The following is an 18,448-nucleotide window of genomic DNA, read 5'->3' as shown; positions in this document are numbered from 1 at the left end:
AACGTTTCACTTTTCGGACACCAAAGGTTTTAGTTGTTGTTGTTGTTATTTTTCTATTGATTTTGATACATCTCAATTTCTATCTATATATCTTTTTTTTTCACTAATAACTACATTTTTGGAACTGTTTTGCTATTACTAATAGACAAATCAACTTCTTATAATCAACACTCGATTGCCCTAGTGGTTGATAGTGTTGACATAAACTCTCAAATACGAAAGGTTTAAGGTTTAATTATTAGAGGATGCGAAATTCATGGTTGATAGTGTTGACATAAACCAAGTTACCCATTTCTGCAACAACAAAAATTCCTCCAATAGAAGGAGGGAAAGTACAATAGGATGTTGGGCAACTATTTTAGATGAATACCTTTTTAGAAGTAAACCCTAAATATTATCATCTCTCTCACAAACACTAGTGCACAAAAGAACATTTAACAATTAAAGTTCTCTCTCTCTCTCTCTCTCTCTCTCTCTCTCTCTCTAGAGATAGTCAGATGGGTTTGAGTCTTGCTCACGCCAAATGGGTCGTCTCATCTGCCACCCCTTTTCTCTCTAAACCATTCCTATAAATAAACCTTTCATTTACTTCTCTGAAACACATTATCATCTTCTTTCTTCTCACTTCCTCCTCCTATCTCTCTCTTTCTCTCTCTCTCTCTAGATTAGAGATGGATTACAAAAACCCAACTTGGGTTCCTTGAATTCTTCATACCCATCATCTCTACTGACTTGAATTTCTTCATTCCTTTAGAGAAATTTGAAGATGGAGAAGATTGAAAAACTCAATTTTGTTAAAAATGGAGTTATTAGATTACCCCCTGGTTTTAGATTTCATCCAACTGATGAAGAACTTGTCTTTCAGTACTTGAAAAGGAAGGTTTTTGGGTACCCATTACCAGCTTCTGTCATACCTGAAATTGATGTTGTTTCTAAATTTGACCCTTGGGATTTACCAGGTTTGTCAATTCTAATCCCTAATTATTCTTCTTCTTAAATCTTTTTTTGGGTTTTGAAATTGGAACAGAGTTTGATCTAAAATTAGGGTTTTAATTTTGAAATTTTTAGGTGATTGGGAAGAAGATAAGTACTATTTTAGTACTAGGGAAGCTAAGTACAGAAATGGAAACAGAACCAATAGAGCAACTGGTTCTGGGTATTGGAAAGCTACTGGAACTGATAAGCAAATTGTATCTCCAAGAATTAACCAAATAATTGGGATGAAAAAAACTCTAGTTTTTTACAGAGGAAAACCTCCAAATGGTTCTAGAACTGATTGGATTATGCATGAATATCGTATCGTTTTCGGTTGTTCTGGAATTAAATCTTCCCCAAACAACTTAACCCAAGTGAGCTTCTTAACCCAATGCTCTCTCTCTCTCTCTCTAAGAATCATGATAGTTAATCAATCCATGCAAACAGAGTAAAAAATGAATACCCATTTCTTAGATTTTTGTAATTTTGAGTCAAACTTTTACAATTTGCTTTTCGAATTGACTTAATAGCTCTAAAGTTCATATTTTTATGGAAATTGAATCAAACCCAAACTCATAACTTTGGTTCTGTTTAAACTTAAATGCAGAATTCAATTATGAAAATGGAGGATTGGGTAATCTGCAGGCTATTTCTAAAGAAAAGAAATTCGAAAAACGAAGAACAGAGTACTGCAAATTGGGTTAATGTGAAGCCAAGTTTTATTGATTTCATGAAGATTCAAGAGAAGGATGAATTGAGACCTACTTCTTCTTCGTCTTCCTCAGCATCAAGTGGAATTACAGACGTCTCTTCGACTGATAATGATGAACATATTAGTTGTAATAGTAGTATTAATTCATCTTCTTCTAGGGGAAAACCATGAAAGTTCTGTTTTTTTTTTTCTTTCTTTCCTTTTCAATTTGAGTTTGTATGAAGAATCGAGTTATCATGAAAACACACCCATTACTAAATTCAGTAATAACCAAATCCTACTAATTAACTCTCAAGATTTAACAACTTTTATTTGTTCTTGTCTTTGATTGGATTTGGGAAATGGGTTTCTCTTAAGCAAATGATGAAAATAAGTACTAGGTAACAAGAAAACCAGACAAACTCTAGGACAGAAATTCCATGTGGCTGGGTATGATTCGTGTTGCCGATGATTCTGATTTACGTCAAACTACATATGATTTCTGTCGAGAGTACGTCTGGTTTTTCTTGTTTCGGCATCACTCAACAAATAATTAAGGGGAGAGAGGCAAAGGAAAGAAGGAGAAAGATAATTTTATGTCAACTCTTTTGTGAAAGAGAATACCTTTTGTCCAGGACAAAAGAATTAGAATATGAGCACATGAAGGAGGAAATAAAAGTGATTTTTATCACAAGGACAACACAATTTTGTTCCATATTCTTTAATCTTACAACTCAAAAGAGATTCCAAAGCTAAACAGTCCTCTCTTCGTTGATTGAGCGAAATCCGACCATTAATGTCAGATTTAGTCTAAATTTCACTCTTTTTCGGGCATTTTATCATGGTTGGAAAAAAAATCTAATCATTTTTAACCTTGCAGTTCTAAGTAAAAAAAAAAACGCACATGTTTACTAAATTAACAACATACGGAGAAAAAGGTAACATGAATGATTAGAAAAATTGCTTTGAAGAAAATACGTAAAAGCAAATGATTCTTTTATTATTAGTCAAATCTTCTCAAGAATGCTTTGGATTCGATCCAATATGCTTGTAAACAAATAAGATAAACCAAATAGCACATAAAAAGAACAAAAAAAAAGGTTTGGGTAATTATGATAAGAACAAAGCTGAAAATTAAAAGGGTTTATGTAATAATTACTACATTATTCCTCTCATGAAGTCATACTTGTTTTAAAAATATGTGGTGATTAAGACTTAAACCTTTTTATGTGATATCTTGACCCTACTTCAACCAAGAAACAAAACCTAATTAAAACCGACCAAAACTTCTTGAATTTTGATTAGAGAATGTGATTACAGAAAACTTTTGAAGAATGGGGATATTTGCAAAATGTTTTTAGTATATGGTGAGGAGAATTAAATTGTAGGGTCAAAATATGATGCCATGTGGAATGTAAAGAGAGGTCGGACGGATTAATTAATGGTTGATTATAAATTATTTTGTAATTAATCACTAACAAATCATTGTTAGAAAAGATGGAGAGATGAGCAAAAATAAAGAAAACAAAAGAAAGAGACTAATTGAGAAGAGAAAACAATTACCGACTAATGTTTCTTACGATAGCGGATTTGGGGTTACAATATCATATTAAGGTTTTCGCGTCACTCTATCTCTCTCAAACTGGAGAGAGAGAGAGAGAGTTCTAGATCAGGGATTCGAGTTACTTGGGTTTCAAGCTCCTATCAAAGGCCTGACATATACGAAGAAAAAAAAACAATCACTCCTCTTCCCTTTCATGGAATCACGAAGAAGTCAATCAACATAAACATAAAAATAAATTTTTGTTTATTACTGTAACAATATAGAGAAGTCAAGATTATGCATTAAAATGCGTAAAAGAGCGAGGCTAATATTTAAGCAGAAGATTGCATCAATCTATTTCCTTATCAACCAGACATATTGTCCCGATAACGAAACAAAATATCAACCTTATAAATGAAACCCTAGATCCAAACAAGAAAGAGAAACAAAAATCAATATGAATTACATAAAATGATGAAAGATACCTTTCACTTCGATGAATTAGTAGGGACATAATTAGTGGAAGGAAAGCCTAATAATCTGGTTCAGCTTTGTAAATGTCACAACCACTGCCAAGAATCTGGTAATAACATAAATGCTAAGAACACAAAGATGCCTAAAAGTACTTCATTCATGATAAAGAGATTTACGTTGACGTGTGCCACTACCGTGTTCACCAAAAGAACGGTTTTATGGATAAACACGTTTCTCTAATGCCCACAAGAAACTGAAATGAAACGATAAACCGTATGTTTCAAATAAACTACTATTCCATCTCTATGATCTAGTTTTCTCGCCTCCTAAATGTCTGTTTAGGTAAATTAATAAGGCAAAAAGTGACCTACCTAACGAGAGACTATATATTACAGGATTAACTAGAAAACCCAAGATTGTCAGAGTTGCTTCAGCCATTCAATACTAAAGTTAAACTCTATAGCCCCAACTACAATTTAGCAAGAGAAATCCATAGCCTAGGCTGCAAGATGAATATGTCGGTGTTAGTCCCACATTGGTTATAGGACAGGGTGGGGATTTTTCATAAGTGTGCGGGAAAGTGATAGAGAAAGATAAAGCCTCAGCTCTTGAGCTAGATTTTGGGGTGAGATGGGCCCAAGACCACTTGGGGAGCATGTAAGGCCGATAAACGAGCCACATTCACAAACGCAAACAAGACAATGAAATGTGACGGAAGTGGGTAAGCAATTAAATGAAATATCGTACAACGAACGGCAACAGTTTAAATGTAAGAAGAAAAACAACTACAATCGTAATAAGAATTTCATGTTTTCTTTATGCATAGTAACTCAATTTAATTAGGAATTCCGATGGGGATAAAAGGTTAAGATATGAGTGTCTACATAGAACGAAACACCATGTAGTTACCACATAGAGAAGAAACCACTGAAAAGAAGAAAACTTAACGAACTAAAGCAGAAAATAACAAATTTAATCCACCGTTTTTAGTTGAAAAGATTTCCATATTATATAATTCAAAAGCTCACCATAGCATAGCTCTTCATTCATCTATTCGTTTTACTAGTTCTCTTTTACCAAAGCTTTTAGTTGCTCGTGCTTTCTTTCTCGGCCATCCCATTAGAACCAGTTGTCGTAGATTCTGAGGGAGGTGGTTGAGCACATGCCTTCAAGACTGCCTCATTCTGCAAGAATTGTCATTTATTTCACAATCATTTTAGAATCGCTACGAAATGAGGTGACTCAACACATCAATATGAAATGCCAAAATTCACTCAACAATAGAAAGAACAATTGAAATGGAAACGACCCACGAAGTCAAATTGCTAATAGATTTGCATAAATGAATTGAAATCAAAAACCCATTTACATATAAATCACATTAAAGATAAAAAGGTCATGTTTTTATTTACTTAAGAATGATTTGGGAAACTAACTATAGGGGTATATGATCATATTCAAAGTTTAAATCTTCATGTAATTGGGGATTTTCCCAAAACCCTAAACCCATTTCAATTATTTGTTTGTTAACAAAAATTGAGAAATGATGAAAACTTAAAACCCTAAACCCTAGTTGTTAAAAAGAAGATAGATTACCTGCCAAACCCTAAGAAGTCTCTTCTTGGCGTTGGCCTTTCTTGTAGTGGTTAATTTGATTCTCTTCCAAACAAGACCTCCTGAATCATGCTTCTTCACTATCTCCATCATTCTTGTTCCCCAAAACGCACCCATTCTGCTCCAACACTTTCTCCCTCTAAAACTCACTTCCCCAATTGCCGGGAAGAAATTTCCCTCCTATTTTATTCAGGGAAGTTCTACAGGCGCCCCCCAATTTATAGGTTTGAGCCGGAGAAATTTAAATGCACCGCGTTTTTTTTTGACACAATGACACCGCAGATTGTATACACGGCTCCCAAAATGTGTAGTTTACTTTTATCCCACCCCAAAATTAAACAACACACCGTCAACACTCGGTTCGTCAAGTGGTTGATAGTGTTGACAAAATCTAAAATTTCTAGAAGTTTCAGGTTTGACAACGACTAACGTAGATCGTGGTTGATTTCTCAAAGAAAAAAAAAAAGTTAAACACACCACATCTTTGTCCTTATATTTGGTGGAATTTTGTCGTCGACCAAACCTCCACCACCACGGTCAAGCTCCCCCTAACCACCACCCATCTGGACAGCAGGCCGCTTTTCTTCAGGACGTTTTGTTTGGAAATGAGGGTGTCCAGGCGCTTTTTGTCAGGACGTTTTGTTTGGAAATGAGGGTACCCTCAGATCCAGGCGAAAGGGTGTAGCCGCACACTCAAATTCAAACAAGACCGGGCCTATAGCCCAACTAGACAATGGCCTAAAACCCAATTACATTATTTATACCCTAATAATCTCAATTTAAATAACCAAAGATTGTGATTTGTATCACTTATGAAATGAAATGGTTTCACTTATGAAATGAAATGGTTTCACTTGGATTCAAAAAAAAAAAAAAAAAAATAACCAAAGATTTCACCTTTTCCGGAATTCGTACCTGGGACCTCGAGGATTTTCTAGAGTTTATGTCAACACCTTGGATCCACTTGGACTACCAAGGTGTTGACATAAATTTTAAACAAATGGTTTGTGTACAACACTTATTTTGTCATAGTAAATTAATCAAGTCAAGTGACGTAAATAACACAAAATAAAAACACGGCGAATAACGACATGATTATACTCAGTGTAGTCCTATATATCACACAAAAAAATACGTGCCCGTGTTAGTCTTTATTTTAATATCTTATAGGACGAATGACAATAGAAAAAGTGGTGGAAACCTTTGATCGTGGTTGCCACTTTCTTATTTTTCAAACGTGAACACCACCTTCAGAAATGTTCATCAAATCATCTTAGCCTTCAAATCATTATACTAATCTCGAGGCAATTTTCTAGCCACAGGATTGCTCAAATTTATATGAATTAGAACCAATTAAGAGTCAAATTAGAAGGTAAACATTAGAGCCTAAAAATAACGGCCAGATAGAATGTTCTTAAACTAAAAAAAAACAGGAAAATACAAATGTTAGGTTGTTAATTTGTTAATTAATCATCCGAAACCTTCGTTTATCCCTTCAATCTTTATTCTAATCATCATTAACGACACCTCCCTCTGGTTGTCATTTCCTTCTCACCCCTTGTTTTAATTCTAAATCCTACCCTTTCTTCTCTTTGCCCTGAATTCTCCTCCTCCTCTTCCTCCCTTCTCCACCACCACCTCCTCCTCCACCACCACCACTTTATCCTCCTTGTGTTAAGCAATGGGTTGTGGGGTTTCAAAGTCAGACACAAGTGAGGAAGGTGAAGGACAACAAGGAAGTCGTACAATTCGTCGAAGGATTGAAGAGATGACACGAAGAAGTCGAACAATATCGACCAATACTCCTTCAAGAAAACAACTTCTTCCTTTTGTTCGTGAGGACGGTGATGAACATTCTCCTCCTGATTCTCCGCAAGATAACCCTCGAAAGAGTGTGTCTGTGTCGGAAAATAAAGGAGAGGTAGATGCAAAGTTGGTAAAGGATGTATCTGTAAATGAGGAGAAAAGGACAGAGGTGGAGAAAATAGAGAAGCGGGATCATAAGGATGAAACGAAAGAGGAAGAAGATGGTTATAACTATGAAGATGATGTAGATGGGCCTGAATTGGCCCCTGGTTCTCCTAGTTTCAGAGAATATTATGTCGCTTCAGTTGATAATTCGCTCGACTCTGGTGATTCCTGCAAGGATGACGGTAACCAAATACTCGAAAATAATCTACCATTTCCAATCTTGATTCTCTACGATTAGCTATATATATAGACAGATAGATAAACTCTGACAGATTAACTGAAACTCTCATATATAATATCCAGATGCACATGATGGAGAAAAAAAGGAAATTAAGTCACGACGAAAGGAGAGCAGTACATCAAGCGAGGTTCGTATAACACTACTCATTACTCTTGGTCAAGAACATGCAAATTACAGGTCTCCGTGTAATGTTGGATGGTATGAAAATGGATAACGCCATGCATGCTTGTTTGGTGTATGCACGACCCCGACATGCACGCACTACTGAGATGTGCTCAACCGTGACTCATATTAAGGCACACTACATGCTATAGCTCATCATGTACTCATGATGGCGTTACTCGTTAGCGCGCCTAATCTACCGCGCCCTACGGGCGCTTTGTCAACCCAGACTTTTCTGGTCATAAAATATGATTTGAGATTATATTCTCTCTCTTCTTATCTTGGTCTTTAACAGGAATCAATAACCGGATCAGTGAAAAAAGGGGGAAAGAGGAGATTCCGAAGAGGGTTACCGAGGGGTGGGCAAGTTGCAGTAAAGAATTTTCTGAACGTAAAGTCGTGCTACATACCATCTTGTGCAACTTCACATGAACATTCACAAATATTGAATGCAAAAGTATCTGCAGCATGAGAAGAACATAATAAAGATTACTCATTTCAGACTTGCTCTTCTTCTTCTTCTGCTTACTTCTTTAAAGAACAGTTGATTGTTTTACTATTTTTAATATTCAGATGGAGATGGATAATGTAAAATTTTCATCTCAATATAAATGAAGCTGGTTTTACTGATCAGACCAAACAAATATGAAACTTGCACTTACTGATAAAAAAAATGTCTGAGTTTTTCGAGTTGGTTTCACTTAAAATTACTACTGTAAGGAAGTTTCGAATCTTCATTTTAGAGGGTAAGCCGAGGTGAAAGAGATCCACTGATTCCATATGTAAAGACTATCCAATAGTATTTTTCAATGCATTATTTTTAGAGAACAAAGGAAGCCAAAAGAAGATGATATCAAGAGTTTTTACCTCTTATGCTCAAATTTTCTGTTTTCGATTTACTGACAAAACCTCAGTTCAATGTATAATTGCACTTTACAAGTAACTAGATTAAACCACTGATAGCGACAACTGAATCTGTTCCAGAAACGCGTTCATCTTCTACAAATGGGATGGTCCTCCAGACTTTCAATTTCAGTGGCTGATTTTCTTTACATTCAAGAAACAAACAAAAAGTGACAATCAGAGAATGAGCATTTCAAAATTCCCAGATGGAATTAAAACTTAGAATCTCACCTGTTTCTTTATTGTTACCGACACAAATGGCTGCATAATGAGAACCCACCAGTTCAAAAAGCAGAAATTCCCAATCGATTGTATCGCTCGTCGTGTGATTTTTAGGTTCTACTACTATTTCGAAATCCTAAATTATAATGGTAATTTCGTTATCAGCATAACTCGAAAATGGAAATTAGAGTACGTAAATGACTTGGTGAACAGATAGAAACTATGCAAATGTGATGAGTTATCCTTCTTTTTCTGGCTTATTATGGCATAGGAGATCACCAAATCTAATTATGGTGGTGAAGAATAGATTAATATTGATTTCGATTTAGTTGGAAGTCTGGAGCAAGCATACATGAGACATACCTCAGATCGACAATCCTGGGTAACATGAGAGCCGGGTTTAGTTCTACATCTAAACTGGATGGTAAAAGTATTGAATGGTGAAGCCGAGAATCCTCTCCCCAGTGCTTTAACATATGCTTCCTGGTAATAGAAGTTTCATCAGTTTACGAACTACAAAACCAAGTATAGACTACATATTTAGGATAACGAATTAAAATAATCGGGTGAATGTTACCTTTAGTGTCCATAACCTGATAAACTCATGTTGTTGAATTTCAGGCCCCGTAATAGCCTGCAAGTACTCTACTTCATGGGTTGAGAAGTACCTCCGAGCAAAAGACAAGGGACTGTTTCTTGTCTTCCTCTGCTTCTCTTCGACATCAATGCCAATCTAAGATCATAAACGAAAATACTTTCAAATAAATTGTTTTGGTGAAAGAATGAATGATGGCAATGACTATCTTAGAGATAGCAAATTTAGAAAAAAATAACGTTTGAGAGTGAAGATTTGGGTTGCCAACGAGCAGGGAGTGGAGAGTACAGGCGCATATGAAGTCACACCACAGGCAATTAAGGATGATGTATGTGAGATGTTGAAATGCAAAGATGGCAGATTCCACTTTTCGTCTTGTTGCCGCTCTACCTGTTCAATTACAACTCAATTTCAAACACCATGACCAAGTATCAAAAAACAAATAATGTCAGTACGAAAGTAATTGATTTTCTTTACAAAGAATAGTTTTCTTTTTTGAAAGGGAGAAAAAGTATATATGAAAAATGTGATTCTAGTTTACAATCAAAAGATATTAGTAGATGAGCTGACCTCTGGCTTCCCATATTGGTTCTTCTTGAACTTCAATAAACTTGGACTAACTTGAGTATCTGTATCTAGCAACAACCAAGATAGTTATCAGAAACCATCCCATATAGCTTCAGAGAGCTTCTAGAGCCTGGGTTATATGTGCATGCTCAAGCTTATGTCAAGGCCTTTTGGGTGGGCTCGTGGAGCCTTCGACATGAACAAAACCTGTATCCATAGAATTGAGTTTCGGTGTCAAAAGCGGGTACAATATCGATAACTACCCAACGCTTGGCACGTTACTGATGGTATCAGACAAGATGAATATCATCACTTCGTCTAAGTAAGACCAAAAGTAATTAGCAAAGCCACTAGTTTCCGAGTCATCTAATTACTAAATATTTTCTTATAAGATGGACCATCAACTTGATATTGATTGAGTCGTGGACATATTGAAAGATAGAGTAACAAAAAAAATGAGGCAAAGCTCAAAGATATTTGATCCTACATCTTGCAAGGGTAGTGCGCACAAGAACACGAGCTAGCAGGGCTCCTTTTTTAAGTTTATCTTCTTTCATCTGGGAAATTGTTTTCTTCTCAGAAGGCGATAGCAACTCCTTGTATCGATTTAGCAAGGAATCATCTTTTACTTCATCAGGTATGATGTACCAAAAATGGGTTTCCCTGAAAATAACATAGTTTAGCCGTCAACATCCGAAAGATCGAAAATTGAATATATTCAATTGGAGATAAGATGAAGAAAACCAAACCTTTGAGAAGGGAGTGTTATAGGAAACAAGGGGGATGATAAAGAACAATATAATTTCCGGGAGAAACAATCAATCTTCATGGGGAGACTTTGTCCAAAGCGAAAAGCAAGCATATAGATAAAGAGCAAGACTCTTATTACCCTGAAGAGTGATTACTGAAGCAAAGAACCCAAATCATAATGAAATCAAACCAATTCAAACAAAAGAAAAGGTCAGTGAGACATTTCGTCGAACACTTGTTGTACCATTTTAACTTTTATCATTTTTAGGTCTATTCAGAGAGAGAGAGAGAAAAATATAGACGTTATATCTGTTACTAAGAATTTGAAATCGAATCAAAAATTTCAGAATTTTAATTAGTTAGAAGTTTTCAATATCAAATGGTAAACAAAATTAACGACAAGTTTGAGGCATACCAATATAAAATTTAAAAGACCGTTAATTCAGGTACGAATAGTCCAAAGTCAACCTTTTGGCAAGTTAACGTTTCAAAAGTCAAAACTCCCAACCCAACCCCAACAGGCACCAACTAAATTTGTGATTTAATAACTCACTTTAAGTTTGAAAGTTTGACTACGATCTAGACCATTCTGTAAGTCATTAAGTCAAGTTCTTTTGTGCACTATCATCACATTGACCAGTCGATAATTAGTGCGTTGACTTAAACAATATGAATCAATCACACGAGAGTAAACTCTCGATAGAATAGACCAAGAAATGACTGAGTCAGGCTTCATCGTCTAAGTCTTACCTAAAAGTTTAGGAGGTTGGCCAGGTCTCCTCAACATTTTAGCTTCGAACCAAAGAACAAGGTGAATCTAAGCTGTCTCCCCCTAAACTCAACTCTAAAAGGAGAGTTGAGAGGTTGACAACGGCGATTTTTAGGACCTCAAAACTCGATTTTGCCTAAATAACAGACAAAAGTACGGAGATAACATGACCGAACCAGAAAACCTTTACTGACACCATAATGATATCACATGGGCTTGTCTTCCATGTCTCAATTCTCATACATAGGCACGTGTCTCCTGTCTGAGAGGTGCTCAACTATCGTTAAATCTCAGTCGAGCGATCTAGACTAGATAAATCTTTCATCAAATAATCAGGAACCGAGAGATTAAACAACCAGGAGCTCGACCATTACTGTGTGACAATCGAAATATCCACTTATCAACATCAAAACACACAAAATCAATTGGAGACAAATAGTAGAATATAGTGTTCTCTATAAGACATTAGGTACCTTTGTAATCACACATTTAAAACTGTGGATTCCTACAATGCTAATCACTAGCAGTCCAAAAAGTTGGTCCGTACAATTCTATAATGTCTATAATGTAAGTGGGGTGTTCTCGCGTTATTTCTTGTTAAGGAATTAAACAGACCCAAATTGTAGATCACACCACAGCTTTAAAAGTCCATAAGACTCATGTCCACAATGCTATAACATAGTATTTGTTTTTAGCATTTTGACCCTTGAATTAAAAACCTTTAATATTTTTATTTATATTTTTAAATAACTGCTTTTATTTACATTTTAACTATTTAAGCAACAAATGCCAAAAAGTCAAAAAAGAGAAAAAGACAAGAAACAAAATTAAGAAAAAAAAAAATCTGCAACTCTTCTCCTTAAATTTTCATTTATATAATTGTTTGTTTCATTTTCCTTTTCCTATTCATATATCTTTCCCTCTCCCTCGTTTAGGAGTTGAAAAAAAAAAAATCAATTTTGACTTCACATCTTCTTCTTCTTCCTCATTGGTCTCAATGTTATAAATTTTATGAAATTTTCCTTCCCCAATTGATTTGTGGAAGAGAGAGAGAGATATTTTGGTTTTGGGTTTCTTAGAAAACCATGAAATCATCTTTGAAGAAACTGAAAGGGGCACTTCATCGGCACGACGTGAAGGACAAGAGAGAATTTCATTCATTCACACAGATTGATGAGCTTGCTCAGGCATCTAAGGTACTCTCATTTTCTTCTTCCTTCTCTCTTCAATTTCCTTAAACTGCTTTTATTCCATCATCGAAAAATTTATGAATTTAAACATTTATTGAATGAAAGGGATTGGCAACTCAAAGCCAATTGGGGATTAGTGAAGGACCTCCATATTATAGTCTTGTTTATGACATTTTGCCTATGTGGGACTATTCTCACACGCATGATCGTGCGTGGCGCGCTCTTTTGAGCCTAACCCATGCCCTTTTTATCATTTCGGGTGTCGTGGAGCAAGCGAGCCACTTGCGACTAGCTATGGTATCATGTTACGTTCTGTTGGTGAGACCTACTCCACGACGAACCATGGTGCGATGATTTTCACTATGTATGAAGAACCAGATTACAAAGATATCTCAAGGATTTTAGTATATGTTGCTTATCAAAACCAGAGCACGCCGCCTCCACAATTCTTTCTCCAAACCGAAAAATAGGATATGCCCCTTACATTGATGAACCACCTTATATAAGACTATGGCCGACAAACATAAGTAAACGGGTCGCTTTTCGGGTTAAATATCAACCCATATTCAAGACACTTTCAATACTAAGTTTGGGCCATCCAACTCAAAACTAAGTTGCAATGAGCCGAGAGGACCTAAATGGGTAGATATTGTATTAGTGGTTATGGGAGTACACTTTGCCCATGAGGGACTCTTTCTCACAAAAACGCCTTATAACTACTATAGAAACAGATATTCTAAGTATCTCTGACACATCCTACTATAACTCTTTCAACTTGAGACTATGAAACAATCTTAGCTTGTCTTCACCTTAAAGTATCTTGATTGTATATTGCCTTCAGAGCCAGGAAACCCGATTTTCATTTTTCAACTCAACCTGGTTTTGCTTTTTGTAGGACATGCACGACATGAGAGATTGTTACGATAGCTTACTTTCTGCAGCTGCTGCCACAGCAAACAGTGCATATGGTAATCATGAATTTATAAATAAACTCCTTCCATATTCCGTGTTTCGAAATATGTGATAACGCATGTACATAAGTATATTTGTTAAACAAGTGAAAAAAGAAGAAGCATAAAGTAACTACATATGAAAGAACGTTGAGTTGATAAGTGGATAAGATAGGTGATGACGGGAAAGAAAGCTAACAAACTTTAATTAAGTTCATTTCTGTACCATTATAAATTTGCTATGTGTGACAAGTATGTGTAATTTCAGAATGCCCTGATTGAACTCCATCTTTTTTCAGAGTTCTCCGAGTCATTGCGAGAAATGGGTACATGTCTGCTTGAAAAAACCACACTTAATAATGATGGAGAAAGTGGTGAGTGAATTCAGATCCTATTCTGTTTCATTCTGATTCTGTCTTAAAGCCTTATCATGAATTCCATAATGCAGGTAGAGTTCTCTTAATGCTGGGAAAAGTGCAATTTGAACTTCGGAAATTCGTGGATAGCTATGTAAGTTCTCTTTGCCAAGCTTGTACATTAATGAACATTACTGGCCAGCCAACATTTTGAAATTAAAACCTTTGTTTTAGCATGTTCATGATTTATAGTTTTGCATATTTCAGCGGTCTCATATTTTCCAGACAATCACAACGCCATCGGAGTCTCTTCTCAATGAGCTACTGACAGTGGAGGTTTGTTTCTGGGTCTCTGTTCCATGTGCAAGATTCATAAAAGACTGGGCTCCTTTGATGTTATTTCTAAAGTTCGATTAGGAAGTTTTTTGTTTGTTATTGTGTTCTTATCGACGCATAAGCTGAGTGGAATAGGCATTCTTAACCTAAACTCAAGTAATCTGTAGTCACATTATCATAGATATAACACCATTTTTATGTACCAATTATCAGATAGGAATGTGAGTAATGTTATTGTCTTTGCTGATGCAGGAGATGAAGCGGCAATGTGACGAAAAAAGGTTATCATTTCCTACATTTAGCTTTTGTTGGTGTCAGTTCCGCATGGTTGTGGGAGGGGATGTTGGTCACTTGAGAAATGTGTGAGGGAAAGCCTCGCCTCTTGAGCTAGTTTTTGGGACGAGATACGCCCAAAGACCACTTTGGGGCAAGTAGGGCCCTGGACCATACCCACAAATAGTATCAGAGCCCAGGTTTAACCAAAATCTTAGGTCCCCTGTGGAGGACGAAGATAGTCATCCAGGCCCAATGTGTGAAGGGAGAGATCGTTGGTGTTAGTCCCATATTCGCTGTGGGAGGGGTAATGGAAAGCCTCACCTCTTGAATTAGCTTTTGGGATGAGATAGGCCCATAACCACTTCGGGGAAAGTAAAGACCCATAGACCAGACTGACAACTTTCACCTTTTTCCTTCATGTGAATAAAATTCACTATTTAATATCTCTGTTTCAGAAATTTATGTGAATACATGAGGGCTGCATATAAGGAAAAAGGGAAGTCCAAAACATCTAAGGGCGAAACATTTTCTTCTCAGCAATTGCAAACAGCTCACGATGAATATGACGAGGAAGCAACTTTGTTCATTTTCCGTTTGAAATCATTGAAGCAAGGGCGGACTCGGAGTCTTCTAACACAGGCAGCTAGGCACCATGCTGCTCAGGTTATTTCTAAAATATTCTAGTTGCCTATAGTTTGACAAGTATTATTGATATGCTTTCTTTTACATTTTCTTTGTTCGGGCAGTTGAATTTCTTTCGCAAAGGATTACGATCTCTTGAAGCAGTTGATCCACATGTAAGATCGGTAACTGAACATCAACATATCGATTACCAATTTAGTGGTCTTGAGGACGACGATGTAGAGGATGGTTATGATGACGACTGCCGTGATTCTGACGCCCATGACAATGAGCTGAATTTTGACAATGGACAAAATGACTATAAGCTAGATGTTTCGATGCCAATGGAGGTGATGTACTAACGATGAGCTTCTTATTTTTCTTTTACATTTCCTCACCTAAGAAGGTACAATAGTTCATGTTTCAAAAATATTTCTTTCACATTAAATTTTCTAGCTCCATGACTTCGCTGCAGCAACCTTCATATGCATTTTTACCATGTCGGCTGATACAGAGATTTTGTCCTGCAGCTAGACCATGTGGATCATTCTGTTTCCCAAGTGCCAAAAACAGCTGAACTCACAGAGGTAAATACCCTGGCATGACTCATATCTTTTAGTTACCAGTTTGTCAAATATTTACTTATACATGTCTACTTGATGTGATCTACCCAATGTCAGGGGTGTCAATGGGTCGGTTTCGGTTCGGGTATCTCACTACCCAGAAGCGGAACCTATTAAAAGTCACGGTTTGAGTTCCTATCGGTTCCGATTCTATGACGTAAGGATCTAAAACCGGAACCTATAAAAAATGCGGCCCTTTAACTGCAGATATATTTTCAGGAAAACCTTGATAGAAGCTATCTGGATCTTCAAACATTCAGTCCGGAACCTAGGCAAGGAAGTCATTCGGCTCCGATTTTTTCAACGAAGAAGCTTGATATAGCTGAAAGGATAAGGCAACTCAAGCCATCATCTTCGCAGAAGTTCCATACATATGTCCTACCCACACCTCTTGATGCTAAGAGTTCAAAAACCGCAGGATCTGGTAATACCGTTTCACGGGGAAGGAGTACGAGCTTGAGTGCCACTCCCAATTTGTGGCATTTATCGGCTCTGGATACAAAAAAACATGAAAAAGATTCAAGAGATGATAAATTGAGGGGACTAAATAATTTAATGGCACAGTCGGTACTTAAAGAAAGCAACATAAACAGTGCTTGGAAACCCCCTCCTTCACTTGAAGGATTCTCAGTGCCACTACTCGACCCTTATACTGCTGATGCTACGAAGATGAAAATGTATGCTTACTCTGGTCCTATAACAAGTACAGCATGGTCGGGAAAACCAACCTTATCTTCTAGTGGTCTCATATCCTCGTTAGAACCTCCACAGCTTGGTCGTGCGCTGCTTTCACGTGTCCCGGTATCTTCATCTTTGCCTGGTAAAATATCTCCTAGTGTTTCACCTCCTTTATCTTCGCCAAAAAGAAGTGAGCTTCACGAACTCCCTAGACCCCCCATTATCAGTTCATCCACCATCAGAAATGCACCTTTAGTTGGTCATTCTGCTCCCTTGATCAGAACTCCTGAACTCTCTTATACAAACACAGTACCTCTGAGGACATCAAATGCAGCATCTCCATTAGCCGCATCTCCTTTATCTCTCCCTCGAAGCTTCTCGATACCTTCAAGAGGTCAGAGAGCTACGGCTTTATACGTGTCCAAACTTTTGGAAACTCCTTGGAATAAAGATAAAGTAGAAGAAACTGTCTCATCTCCTTTGACTCCTAGTTCTCTTGTATCCAAGAAGCCAGCATCTTAGCCCCAAGCTGGAAAAAATAAAGGTATTTAAGAACCTCTCATTATTCTTTAGGTGATTTTGATGTTTAACTATGATGCATTATGGTACATCATTTATTAAGTCGAACTAACTTTAGGCCCCGTTCGTGTAGTTCTTTATCATGTGCTCCTTTAATTCTTTTGATATTTTGTTAGTAATGTTCCAAGCCTTAACAATTATCGATATTTCTTTCCGCTTTTGACACCCAGGCCCAAGCCCAACTTGTACGAGGTTTTGTTCTTGCGAAGGCTCCACAAACCCACCCAAAAGACCTCAACACTTACTAAGCTTGCATGCACCAATAGCCCAAGCTCCGAACCCTCTCCCGAGCGATTTGGGACTAAACCATCTGTGTTTGGGCGTCTTAGACAAACACCCCGATCCTTTAATACCAATAGATAATGTCTTTTGTCTCTGAAGTAATAATCTCTTTGGTAAAATTATCACCATTATCATCATTTGCTTCTGTTTTAGGGAAGGGCTAATAGTTTCCCTGTTTGGTGCAGATGTTGGATTGAACTGAAGTTACTCTTATACCACATTCGACGGAGACTAACTATCAAATATGTAATTTCCAAGCTCACAAGTCACAAGTAGGTAGGAGAAAATATGTCTTCTTTATCTTCTTTGTTGTGGGTCCATCCATACCCAATGTAAATATGGTTCTTGTGCATTATGAGAACTATATATATATATATATATCATTTATAGGGGAGTGGAATGAGACAGCAACAGGCAAACAACCAAGCTGAAAGTGAAGGTTTGGCCTGTGAGATTGAGGTGGCAAAGTCTAGTTCATTTGTTGGTGTTTTTACTAGTACTGATTGATTGTGGATAGAAGTTTAGAAGCATTCCTAAGCTTTCAGCCTTTCATTTCCTTGTTCCTATTACTAAGGTGGAATAAAGGTCACTTTTGGTTCATTTTGAAGTAGACTAAGTGCAGAGATGGGAAAGTTTTGTTGCTCGGATTCGGACGAATCCATGGGTGGAACTCTAATGGGGTTGTTGGTGGCTCTGGTGGTGGCAATGCTTCTGTTAATCGTTTGTCAGCCGCCACGAGGAAGGAGAGTTTCAGTCTACCATTGCTCTTGAAAAGTTTTTTTTAGAAGTGAAGCTCAGTTACAAAATCTTGTATATGTATGTGTGTAATTTATTTCTTACTAATTTATTTCTTAATGTGTGATTTCTCCTCTTTGCTCTTCTTTCTTTAATTCTCATTTTGATTTTGATTGTTTATTTTTTGTCCCTTCAGTCTTTTTTTTTTCTCTTGAACTCATCAATATGGGCAAACTCTAGGTCAACTTTGATGTCTGTTTTTTCTTTTTCTTTCCGAAGTCAAAATATATTTTAGAGAGTCTGAAACCCAAGTGCCTCCAACTCCTAACGAAAAGGTTAATCACA

The 18,448-nt window shown here is 36.7% G+C and overlaps 4 protein-coding genes across 6 annotated transcripts; 3 read left to right on the top strand and 1 right to left on the bottom strand.

Annotated features, from left to right (window-relative positions):
• The first annotated feature begins 347 nt into the window (after positions 1 to 347).
• Positions 348 to 1,946, top strand: LOC147542417 (NAC domain-containing protein 83-like). The gene is made up of 3 exons (XM_086634578.1): positions 348 to 959; positions 1,069 to 1,349; positions 1,583 to 1,946. The coding sequence occupies exons 1-3, from the start codon at positions 767 to 769 to the stop codon at positions 1,856 to 1,858; spliced, it is 750 nt and encodes a 249-aa protein (XP_086490704.1). The 5' UTR covers positions 348 to 766; the 3' UTR covers positions 1,859 to 1,946.
• Positions 1,947 to 6,621: 4,675 nt separating this feature from the next.
• Positions 6,622 to 11,284, bottom strand: LOC147542415 (uncharacterized). 2 transcript variants are annotated; one of them, XM_086634574.1, is made up of 10 exons: positions 11,124 to 11,284; positions 10,708 to 10,862; positions 10,446 to 10,621; positions 9,962 to 10,026; positions 9,680 to 9,781; positions 9,374 to 9,529; positions 9,160 to 9,279; positions 8,806 to 8,932; positions 8,539 to 8,718; positions 6,622 to 8,132 (listed from the first exon to the last, which is right to left on the bottom strand). In XM_086634574.1, exons 2-9 carry the CDS (start codon positions 10,818 to 10,820, stop codon positions 8,615 to 8,617), a joined length of 963 nt encoding a protein of 320 aa, XP_086490700.1. In that variant the 5' UTR covers positions 10,821 to 10,862; positions 11,124 to 11,284; the 3' UTR covers positions 6,622 to 8,132; positions 8,539 to 8,614. The 2 variants fall into 2 exon arrangements, with proteins under 2 accessions (XP_086490700.1, XP_086490701.1); XM_086634575.1 differs by having other exon boundaries at positions 9,962 to 10,020; positions 11,124 to 11,235.
• On the top strand, positions 6,979 to 8,315 carry LOC147542416 (uncharacterized). Its single transcript, XM_086634576.1, has 3 exons — positions 6,979 to 7,450; positions 7,572 to 7,636; positions 7,967 to 8,315. The coding sequence occupies exons 1-3, from the start codon at positions 6,979 to 6,981 to the stop codon at positions 8,141 to 8,143; spliced, it is 714 nt and encodes a 237-aa protein (XP_086490702.1). The 3' UTR covers positions 8,144 to 8,315.
• Positions 11,285 to 12,229: 945 nt separating the features above from the next.
• LOC147542414 (uncharacterized protein At2g33490-like) lies at positions 12,230 to 18,283 on the top strand. 2 transcript variants are annotated; one of them, XM_086673583.1, is made up of 11 exons: positions 12,230 to 12,673; positions 13,563 to 13,635; positions 13,917 to 13,991; positions 14,066 to 14,127; positions 14,241 to 14,309; positions 14,562 to 14,590; positions 15,041 to 15,248; positions 15,332 to 15,556; positions 15,737 to 15,793; positions 16,049 to 17,051; positions 17,554 to 18,283. In XM_086673583.1, the coding sequence occupies exons 1-10, from the start codon at positions 12,563 to 12,565 to the stop codon at positions 17,027 to 17,029; spliced, it is 1,890 nt and encodes a 629-aa protein (XP_086529709.1). In that variant the 5' UTR covers positions 12,230 to 12,562; the 3' UTR covers positions 17,030 to 17,051; positions 17,554 to 18,283. The 2 variants fall into 2 exon arrangements, 1 of the variants encoding a protein (XP_086529709.1); XR_015239786.1 differs by having other exon boundaries at positions 12,266 to 12,673; positions 15,887 to 17,051.
• The last annotated feature ends 165 nt before the right edge of the window (positions 18,284 to 18,448 follow it).

This window comes from Eschscholzia californica, unplaced genomic scaffold (genome assembly GCF_041429995.1).
Source record: "Eschscholzia californica isolate CP2 unplaced genomic scaffold, dmEscCali1.0.p SCAF_4, whole genome shotgun sequence".
Lineage (NCBI taxonomy): Eukaryota > Viridiplantae > Streptophyta > Magnoliopsida > Ranunculales > Papaveraceae > Eschscholzia > Eschscholzia californica.
The sequence above is the reverse complement of the archived record's forward strand: the minus strand, read 5'-3'. Positions and strand labels throughout refer to the sequence as shown.

Coding starts and splice junctions, on each gene's coding strand:
- LOC147542417 (XM_086634578.1), top strand. CDS start 767: ATGGAGAAGATTGAAAAACTCAATTTTGTTAAAAATGGAGTTATTAGA. Junction 960..1,068: donor TGACCCTTGGGATTTACCAG/GTTTGTCAATTC, acceptor TGAAATTTTTAG/GTGATTGGGAAGAAGATAAG. Junction 1,350..1,582: donor CCCCAAACAACTTAACCCAA/GTGAGCTTCTTA, acceptor ACTTAAATGCAG/AATTCAATTATGAAAATGGA.
- LOC147542416 (XM_086634576.1), top strand. CDS start 6,979: ATGGGTTGTGGGGTTTCAAAGTCAGACACAAGTGAGGAAGGTGAAGGA. Junction 7,451..7,571: donor TGATTCCTGCAAGGATGACG/GTAACCAAATAC, acceptor TATAATATCCAG/ATGCACATGATGGAGAAAAA. Junction 7,637..7,966: donor AGAGCAGTACATCAAGCGAG/GTTCGTATAACA, acceptor GGTCTTTAACAG/GAATCAATAACCGGATCAGT.
- LOC147542415 (XM_086634574.1), bottom strand. CDS start 10,820: ATGCTTGCTTTTCGCTTTGGACAAAGTCTCCCCATGAAGATTGATTGT. Junction 9,530..9,679: donor GTGTGACTTCATATGCGCCT/GTACTCTCCACT, acceptor TTATGATCTTAG/ATTGGCATTGATGTCGAAGA. Junction 8,719..8,805: donor CGGTAACAATAAAGAAACAG/GTGAGATTCTAA, acceptor TTGAATGTAAAG/AAAATCAGCCACTGAAATTG.
- LOC147542414 (XM_086673583.1), top strand. CDS start 12,563: ATGAAATCATCTTTGAAGAAACTGAAAGGGGCACTTCATCGGCACGAC. Junction 13,636..13,916: donor CACAGCAAACAGTGCATATG/GTAATCATGAAT, acceptor ATCTTTTTTCAG/AGTTCTCCGAGTCATTGCGA. Junction 15,249..15,331: donor CTAGGCACCATGCTGCTCAG/GTTATTTCTAAA, acceptor TTGTTCGGGCAG/TTGAATTTCTTTCGCAAAGG.